The 10509-nt window shown below is 38.6% G+C and overlaps 1 protein-coding gene across 1 annotated transcript in view; it reads right to left on the reverse strand.

The window, feature by feature from the left end:
- ptgfrnb (prostaglandin F2 receptor inhibitor b) overlaps positions 1 to 2175 on the reverse strand; it is a 59916-nt gene extending 57741 nt beyond the window's left edge. The window contains exon 1 of the mRNA XM_042746076.1: positions 1820 to 2175. Coding sequence (XP_042602010.1) covers positions 1820 to 1862 — 43 coding nt within the window. The 5' untranslated portion in view covers positions 1863 to 2175. The remainder of the gene's footprint in view (positions 1 to 1819) is intronic.
- Positions 2176 to 10509: the final 8334 nt, after the last annotated feature.

Genomic DNA, 10509 nt, shown 5'->3' on the forward strand with positions numbered 1-10509 from the left:
CACTGATTCAAATGTCACCAGTGCATTTAAAATTGTCTGGAAGGTGAAAAGCGACGAATCATCACTAATTATGTGACATATGATGTCACATAACTTAACCATAACATCTAAATATTTAACCTGATTCCTGAGTTTCATAAGCACAAGTGCTGTTTGGTGTATGGCACTTTACAATGGGATTATGAGGATTATCTTCAAAGCACACATGCACTTTCATACAAAAAAAGAACACAAATGCAAATGAAGCACCATGCTAATGATAACTCTGTCACTCTCACTCCACTAGAATTGCAAATGACACTAAATTAAAAAAGACTATCTTAAAATATTCCTTTCTTACAGGAGAGCTCCTGTAACACAGACTGACATGCTTTCAGCGGTAGGCACCTACTGAGCAACTTCAAAACTGGGGAAGACACAGGAGAAATGTGTGCTTTAAAGCATTGTTATTTTCACCATATACTAATTTATTCTCTTTTGCACTATATTTAAAATAAATCAAGTGTTTTTTTTGTTTTTGTTTTTTTTTTAGCTTTTAAGTCACAGGTCTATGTGATAAATGAATACAGAATAGCAAGAAAAGAGAGGAAAGGTGATATATTCTGGTCTGTTTTGAAGTTTGTTTACAGTGCACAGGTGCACATGAGAATATACAAATACACGCATGCATAAAACCCAAATATGTCAGCATCTCACACTGTACACAATTATAAATTAAAAAAACTTTGCAGGCAACATTTTTAATTTAGACACTATACATTTTGACCATGTAAATCTTTTAATCAAGACAAGATTTCTATAATAATTTAGAGGTTTGTTTAGGTCTCATGTAATATGCAAAGCAGATACTTTATGCCAGGTTCCTGTAAAAATAATTGCCCTTCAAGTGTTGCAGTATTTAGGTTTAAAAAACGTATCAAAAACCAATTGGCTCTTTGAAGGTTAAAAGTTCTTGGAGTTTCTTAACAGGTTCTTCAGATCTCTGATCAGTGTTTTGGTTTCTTCTTGCTTCTTTAAAGCACCAGTACATTGATGGTTTTCTACAGAAATCATAAATAAAATGTTATTTGAGGAACTGTCAAAGGCTGTGAAACACTTTTTGATTCAAATTACAATTATTATATTAAAGAGTATAAGTTTACATGCCATTCCATGCCATATCCTAAGTGCAGGGTTATTATAGTTAACTAAAAATAAAAATAAAACTAACATCATTAAAAAACCCATTACTGTTAATTGAAATAAATAAACTTTTAAAAAATCAAAAAAAAAAAAAAAAAAAAACATATATTTCCAATAGTTGCCTAGGCATTCTCACTTTATAGAGATCTCATTTAATATACCTGCAAATTTCACAATGCAAATTTAAAAATAGTCAGAAATCAAGGGATAATAATTATATAATGATTATAGTTAGAGTTCATTTAATATGGAAATCTAAACTATAGGCTACTTCAATATGCATATACTAAACTTCCCTTGAAGAATTTAGTGTAAATTTTGACCATGCAAATTTAATAATATAAAGAAATAATGGCAGAACAAATCTATAATGATTCAGAGATGTAGTTAGATCTAATTTATTATGTAAATCTATACTATAGATCACTATATATTTATTTCCTTTAAGGTATTTACTGTAAATATCATGCAAATCTAATAACCACGTGAAACATATTTTAGGTAACCTAGCAAAACACTTTCGTGTTTCTGACAGGAACACTGCTACTTGTCAAATACAACAGACGCAAGCCTTACGCAGAGGGTTTGTCATTTCTTTGATACAATTGCAGTTCAGATGTTCCCGCAGGAAACTCACCTACAGCGGCGCACAGCAGGATCAGCGCTCGAGTCTTTCCCATGTCGCTGGAGACGCGCGGTCCGCCGCGTTATTCCTGATATAAGCCGACTGATAGAGAGACAGACAGCTCCGGGATACACCTGAGATCCGGAGACCCTCGCTGCGATGACGTCACGGCCCCGGTTTGAGCGTGAACGGAAGAAGACTGACGGACGAGTCCACCGAGCGCGCGCGCCCGTAATTGATTCACGGTCTTGGAAGTTTAACTATACCGAATGACGGGAGTGAAGCGGGATTCCCTACGACAGACTGGAGGAACGTCACACACTCACTCACGCACGTGCGCGCACTCTCACACATACCAGACAGACAGACACAGACAGACAGACAGACAGACAGACAGACAGACAGATAGATAGATAGATAGATAGATAGATAAATAGATAGATAGATAATTATTTATAATTCTGCATATTTTCAATTTAGATCCATGATGAGTTTCAGCTCCATTCTAGAATCATGAATGCAATCTGTTTAGCAGCAAAATGACTTTTTAATTGAGTTACATTCTCTCAGCACAGCAGATTAGAGGCATATAAGCCTCTTATGCCATCTAGTGTTGAGATACAGTTGCATAACCTAAAGTCATTCAGTAAACACTTCTTATCTGAAATGACTTTTAAGTACCCTTCAGGGAAACGAAGGTGACACTGACATGACTCTTCATTAACTCATTTGAACAACCTTCTGGTTGTCAGTCTTAAACCACTGCACTCCTTTATATCAGCAAATATGGCTAATTTGATTATTACACTGCGATCTTGAGTCTATGTTAACTGAGCTTGTGGTGCATATTTATTAGCATGGGTCTGCCCGGTTTCAGTTCAAAATAAAAAGAAAGTTAGTGAGAATAGACTTCAACGTTGAATTTCCTTCTACTTATATCAAATATAAAATGCTGCATTTTGGTCAAGAGCGCAGATTAAACTGGTTTCAGTGCTAGCCTAAAGGGCCCCCAGTGGGCTGCTAGCGCAGGGCCTCTGAGATTTTGTTCAATGGCAAAATGCTGGCCCCTTTGCTGGCCCTGCACGGGCAGCCCTCACTTAGGCCACACTATAGCTGCAGGGGCGGCGTTTCCGTATGGCAGAATATGGCAGTTGCCATACCCTAGCCCATGTGTACCATGAAAAATTGATATCTCTATAAATTATTATTATTTTAAATCAGAGGGTTTTTACAAATACTTAACCAATAATAAAACTTTGTAACGGCATTGGATCCTCAAATTGTCAGTGAAACCTCATAGCTTCACCCGCCTCCATTCAGATTCACGTTACAAGCTGCGCACAGCCTGGAGGAGAGAGAGCTCTGATTTTTGCAGTGCAAGGGTAAATAAATAACTGACGTTTGAATAGTACAGCATTTTCTTTACTCAAACACTGTCTTTAAGGGCTAATATTTTTGTGTTTGAAGACCGGAGAAGTAGGCTATTTGCCATCTAGTCAATCTACATTTTGTATGTTCTATATATCCTGTGCATATCATGCTTCATCATTTATATCATAAGATTTTGGCCAATATTAAACAAGAAAAACAGCACACTATAGCTACAATAAACGTTATATAACCTGTAAAAGTTGCCCATGATGTGGCCATTATATATACAAACAAAACACATATGTAATAAAGTGCAAATATCTGATACAATACCAACACTGACGATGCAGTGTTTAATTATTGATTTCAATGCTTCAGTGTGCCATGGGATAACTTTCATTTTTTATACATTTAAGTATACTCTTACAAATTAGAAGTACTAAATTTTCTCTTTTTTTTCCCCTCACAGGACAGCAGCACTACGAAAATAAGGTCTTTTACATCGATTAAACTACCCAACAGTATATTTAGTAGGCAACTTTAAATTTAATAACCTTGAACATATTTAGTAGTAAAATGCAACATACACATCAGTGCAGTAATATTAATGCAAAACCATCCTGACAAATTATTTTTTTCAGAACAATACTGTATACCTTTACTCTCAATATCTTAAGTACAGTATATTAGAGTATGCAATATAATACTTTTACTTAAAGGATTCTGTAAACATTTACTCACCCTTAAGGTGTTCCAGGTTTGGAGTTATATTCCTTTAGCAAAGGTTTTAAATATGACTAGTTTTCCCCCCAATGTGGTATTAGTAGTTACTAAAAGTAGTTTACTAAAGTATCTCAAATATATATTCTATTAATTACTTTGTCATAGCCCTAAACAATTTCTCTTTTCATTCTTTCCCTAAATCAGACCAGACTCCTGTACTGCAGGATAAAGCTGAATGTGCCAGCACTGGACAGGTTTTTAATGGTTTTTGGCTGAGCAGGGAGGCCCTGACAGTCCTGCTGGATCTGAGAAGTGCCAGACCCTGGCGTTTCACATTTGCCTCGTTCCACTGTCCACTGCATTGTCTGAAGTACTTACAGTAATGTCTAGAGAAAAAAAAAAAAAAAAAAAAAAAAAAAAAAAAATATTTTTACAATGTACTGTAATGAGTCCACTGAAGGCGAGCGTAGTGAGAACCCAAGTGCAGTTTATTTACAAGGTGTAATACAAAACAACCAAACAAGAAACAAAAGACTTAACTTGAACAGACTTGACGAGGCATGAAACAGACTTGATACAAACAGACTTGACTCACCAACAGCAGGTTACAAACGTTAATACACAAGGCACAATGGCAAAAACTTAACTACTTACAACATACAAAGATGGACACATGACGAACAAACCAATGAGCAAACAGAACTGATAATCACATGACAAGACAATAAACCAATCAGAACATGACACAAAGAACAAGAGGGCAAGGGAAGCATGACACACAGCATAAATCAAACTACAAAATAAAAGACATGAAAACAGGAGGGTGGTGGAGTGGATTGGAGGAGGAACAGACCATGGAGCAAAGGGAGACCTGGGCCATGGAGCAGTGACAGACCATGAAGCAGAGGGGGACCTGGGCCGTGGAGCAGATCCAGAACAGTATGAGCCATGGCGGAGCAGATACATGGACAGACGACTTGTCTGTGGCAGAACAGGCAGTGAGTTTATGAACGGCCTTCATGGCCATGACAGGACAGGCAGTGAGTTCGTGGACAGCCTCCTTGGCCGTGACAGGACAGGTAGAGAGTTCGAAGGTGGGCGCCACCACCTCGGGAGGTGCTGCAGTGGAAACCACCTCCTCTGGAGGTTCTGCAGTGGACGCCGCCACCTCTGGGGGCACTGGAGTGAATTCATGGTCAGGAGTGGCCTCAGGAGCAGACTCGTGGACAGGAGAGATCTCTGGCGTGCAGTGTGCAGCTCACATGCTCAGAATGGCGACTGCCATTACTGGAAGCACTGAGGTCACGGGAACAGTCTCTGTGACAGCCATGACATGGCAAGACTCAGGCTTGACGTGGTGGCCATCTTGTGTGAAGGCCCTGGCTCGACAGGCATGTCGGGACGAGACTAAAGAACGGCGGCCACGTCCGGACGAGACTCTAAAAACTGCGGCCACGTCCGGACGAGACTCTAAAAACGGCGGCCATCTTGCGATGGAGCTCTTTAATGGTGACCATGTTGTTAAGAATCTCCTGAGTGACCAGCATGATGGGAGCAGGCTCTGGCTTGGAAGATGTGACGTGAAGAGGACTTGGCGTAGCAGGCTTGACGTGAACAGGTGCTGACTTGGTAGGCATGACGTGAGCAAACCCTGGCATGTGGTGAGCAGGTCCTGGAGTCACAGACATGACATGAGCAGACTCTGGCTTGGCAGGCATGGTGGCTACTGCAGGATTGCAGTGTTCCTCATCCACAATCCCCACAGTAAACGTTGAACCAGCCAGCAAAAGAGCATGGTCAATATATTCCTCCAGTGACCAACAAATCTTTCCCCCAGGCAACTGAGAATGAATAGGTTCATTTAAACCCATTTGAAAGATGTCCTTAAGTGCTACGTCATTAAAATCCACCAACTGGCACAAACCACAAAAGTCATGAACATATTCCTAAATGGCCAGATTACCTTGAAGGCGGAGGAGACGAACTACTAATGGGTTCATTTTGGCGGTCATGTATTCTGTAATGAGTCCACTGAAGGCGAGCGTAGTGAGAACCCAAGTGCAGTTTATTTACAAGGTATAATCCAAACAAGAAATGAAGACTAGACTAGACTTGAACAGACTAGACTCACCAACAGCAGGTTACAAACGTTAATACACGACAAGGCACAATGGCAAAAACCTGACTACTTATAACAGACAAAGATGGACACATGACATGAACAAACCAATGAGCAAACAGAACTGATAATCACATGACAAGACAATAAACCAATCAGAACATGACACAAAGAACAAGAGGGCAAGGGAAGCATGACATAAACAGCATAAATCAAACTACAAAATAAAAGACATGAAAACAAGAACATGAAACAAAACCCCAAAACAGACATTACATGTACATAATTACTTCTCTTTTATTTACATGTGAATATGCAAAACAAAAATACAAAATGTACAGAAAGTACTCAGGCTCATTTACAAATAAAATACACTACAAAAATGAATAATGTATACAACTTATTCATTTCATTTTTTACTTGCATCACAAAAATAAACTACAGAAATTAGGTTGTTTCACTGACAATGTGACATTTAAAAAAAAATACTGAAAAATTAAAATGTAACGTTACCCATTTTTCCACTGCTTTCTCTTGGCTAATAGAGAATGGCTAATATACAATGCATTTGTTAAGCATTCTCTCAAGAAGAGAAAACAGTCTCTCCATTCTCTCCTTGCTCTCCTGTGTTCTTCTCTCCTCTGTCTCTCTCTGGAGTTTGATGTCCTTCCTGAGCAGCTCCACCAGCTTCCACTCACTCCCTCACCTGTCCCAGGACACTTGCAATCCTAAAGCAGAGCAAATAAACCATGCCTGTTAACAACAACAGCACAATTAATTTCAGCAAAAATATGTCTATTAACTTTGTTTGTATTTTTAAGTCTTTCCCCAGCAGGCTCATTTTCTCCAGAATAGTACTAAAACAAGAGAAAATGGAAACATTTATATATAAAAATATAAAGACAGGTTTGCATTGCAATCTTAACATTAGAAAATACGACACAGCAGGACATGCATCCAAAATACTCAAGTTTTGTTAAAACATTTGTAGCTATATCTTGCATGACAGCACTACAAAAACACAACAAAGGGAAAGACTATTGCCTTATATTGTGGTTGTCTTATTGTTTGTGGGCTTTGTGTTAACCCCCCATCCCCCCCCTCCCCCCCCCCCCCCACCCCCCCCCCCCCCCCCCCCCCCCCCCCCCCCCCCCCCCCCCCTCCTTACATTTCAATGTGAATTCCCCCACAGAACTCACCCACCATGTTCTTTGAATATTATGCCGCGTTCCAGGCAACCTGTAACACGGGTTTTTCCAACCTTCTACCCGTGAAAGTGCACTGGAATGGCAGTCAAACCCATGACTTCCCACACGTGAACTCATACTAGATCGATGTACTCCCAGTTCCGAGCTCTGACGTCACATAGCCCACGAAACAACAATGGCAGCCCCCATGGAAAATATTGCCTAAGGATGCGGTGTTCATATAAGTGGTACACAGTGAGAAATAGACTTTAGGAAAATATAACGTTGCAAAAAATTTAATAATCTATAGCTACAATTCCTTGCGCTCAGGCAGTTTGGCGTGACTTGTTATATATATGTGTGTGTGTGCTTCTCGTAAACAGTTAGTGTATATGCATATAAACAGCCTTTTAATTAACAGAGTGGAATAATCATGGCTGATAATAAGACATGTATACGTAAAAGAAAACCAAACTGCACGCAAAACAGGTTGAATGCAACAGCCAATTTAGGATAGTTTGTGGCTTGGCCTTAGTGACTTAAGAGTCCTCTTTACTGCTCCTAACGTTTCACAGATTTAGGAGCTAGTTTTAGCACTAAAACACTTTGTAAAATACTCTTAGAGGAAAGATTAAGGAGTCCTAAATTTAGGACTGACACACCCATTATTTTTACGATTTTCTCCTAAATCGGCAAGTTAGGAGCTACTTTTATCCTTAAGATTTTTTGTGAATACGGGCCCTGATCTATAACAATACATCTGTTTCACTTTAAATACATTTCAGCTACTATGACTTAAGTCTTTAGGAAAAACAGTTATTATACATCTGAAATGAATGCAGTCACCACATAACTAATGTCTATTTTGTCAAAAATGTACAGTAGTCAAAGGGACTTAAATCAATGGATTTATTAATAGAAATAGAAAACATTCAATTCAGGTTAATACAGCAACATGTAGCCAAAAATGTAAATACACAAAAGTACAAAAAAACAAACAAAAGAAAGTAAACAAAGCAATATAAGATTGTAGAATTTCATGTGAAAGTTGATGTGTGCGAAAGTCTCATCTGAAGTACTTCAATGTCCAAACACTGTCCATAGCTGAAGTTGGCTGATAGCAAATTAATAACCCAACCTCTTGTAATGAAAACAAGCCACAGCTCTCAAACACCAGACTCTTCCTAACCAAGAACAATCAGAAAATAGTGCAGACTATGGTCTCATGTCGAAAATAAATACATACACGTACCATCTCTGCAAAAAACATCAGCAATGTGCACATTTAAATAATGAGAGAGAGAAAAAAAAAACTCCTTTAGACCGGGGAAGAAATTACACATTTCCCAACCAGGACACAGCACAATGTGTTCATCATGTGAGTCATGCTAGCTACTACTGCTTGTTATTGTTCACTCGCTGCTTCTTCTTCTTCTTCTTTTTTGATTTAATGGTGGGTTGTGAACCAACTTCAAAGGTGCATTATATATATATATAACCCACTATTCTTAATAAATTTCATGACTGCATGCATTTGTTTGCCTGAATTTGGACCATCATTAAATAAGCTGGTTATAGTAAATTCCAAGCATCCTACTGTTGTAATTCTTCCTTAAGAATCATCCTTTCTATTTCATATGTCTAACATATCTTCATAACATGCTCTACAGTTTCCTCTATTAAACAGACATCACATAGACCCGTGTTATGTTTTCCTATCATGTGTAAAGTGTGATTTAGATTTGAATGTCCTGTTCGTAAATGTGTGAAAATAACTTGTTCTTTTCTACTTAAGTTGTGAATTATTTTGCTTTTCTTTATGGTTTTTTTTAACCTTGTAATAGTGTCGACCTGTATGACATGAGCCCCAAACTGTCTGCCATTTCCTATTGCATGCTTCTAAAATAGAATGTTTTCCTTCTGATCTACAGAGTGCAATATTTATATTTGTTTTTTTCATTTTAATTGATTCTTTGGCAATTTTGTCTGCTTCCTCATTACCTTGAATTCCCACGTGTTTCTTCTTCTTCGGCTTCTTTTTCTTCTTCTTTTGTTTTTATTGGCGGTTGTCAAAAAGCTTTCGGGTGCATTACTGCCACCCACTGATCTGGAGTGTAGACTAAGGCTCTAAATCACTATACAGTCATGGCCAAAAGTTTTGGCAGTGACATAAATTTTGTGTTTTGCAAAGTTTGCTGCTTTAAGCTTTTGTGGTGTTCATTTACATTGTTTCTAGATTATTGTATGGCGTGATCAGAGGCATTTTAAATAATTGCACCAGGACCATCTCCTCCTGAGTAGTCAGCTACAGAATCGTGTCACCAGCAGTGCAGAGCTTGCTCAGGAATGGCAGCAGGTTGGTGTGAGAGCATCTGCACGCACAGTGAGGCCAAGACTTTTGGACAATGGCTTGGTGTCTAGAAGATTAGCAAAGAAGCCACTTCTCTTCAAGAAAAACATCAAGGATAGACTGAAATTCTGCAGGAAGTACAAGGATTGGACAGCAGAAGACTGGTGCAAAGTTATTTTCTCTGATGAAGCTCCCTTCCGACTGTTTGGGACATCTGGAAATTTGAATTTGAAAAGGTGAATGCTGCCATGAGTCCTGTGTTGTGCCAACAGTGAAGCATCCTGAGACCATCCATGTGTAGTAAATTAAAGCTCAAAAGGGAAATGTATATAAATAATTACAATTAATTATGATTACATTACATTGAAAAAAATATAACTGATATTTTGCTCTCCATTCTCTCTTAGTACATTCTTTAAAATTTCTCTCTCTAAATCATACTTCTGGCAATGCAATAAAACATGGTCTACTGTTTTTCTTCCCTCTCCACAATATTCATGCTTTCCATTATTATGCTTTCCAATCATGTATAGAGAACTGTTTAGACCAGTGTGACCATTCCTAATTCTTGTTATAACCTTCCCCTCTTTTCTGTTTTGTATTCCAGTTCCATCTCTTTAACCTGGCTTACACATAACACACTAACCCATTTCTAATATTCAAATCTGTTAAAGGATTGTTAGGCTGCATTAATTCGGTCAACCAGAGCCGGAAACACTTCCCATAACACACAATGTACTTGCTACATCGTTAGAAAAATGGCATCTACGCTAATATTAGTCTGTTTCTTACTTATTCCGAGGTCACCGTAGCCACCAGATCCAGTCTGTATCCAGATCAGATGGTGGATCAGCACCTAGAGATGACCTATACAGCCCTGAATGTCAGCGGAGACCAGGACAACTAGATGAGCCCCAGAGACAGATCCCGAGTGAAGACCTTGTCTCCTAGA

Source organism: Cyprinus carpio, chromosome A1, assembly GCF_018340385.1.
Source record: "Cyprinus carpio isolate SPL01 chromosome A1, ASM1834038v1, whole genome shotgun sequence".
NCBI lineage: Eukaryota > Metazoa > Chordata > Actinopteri > Cypriniformes > Cyprinidae > Cyprinus > Cyprinus carpio.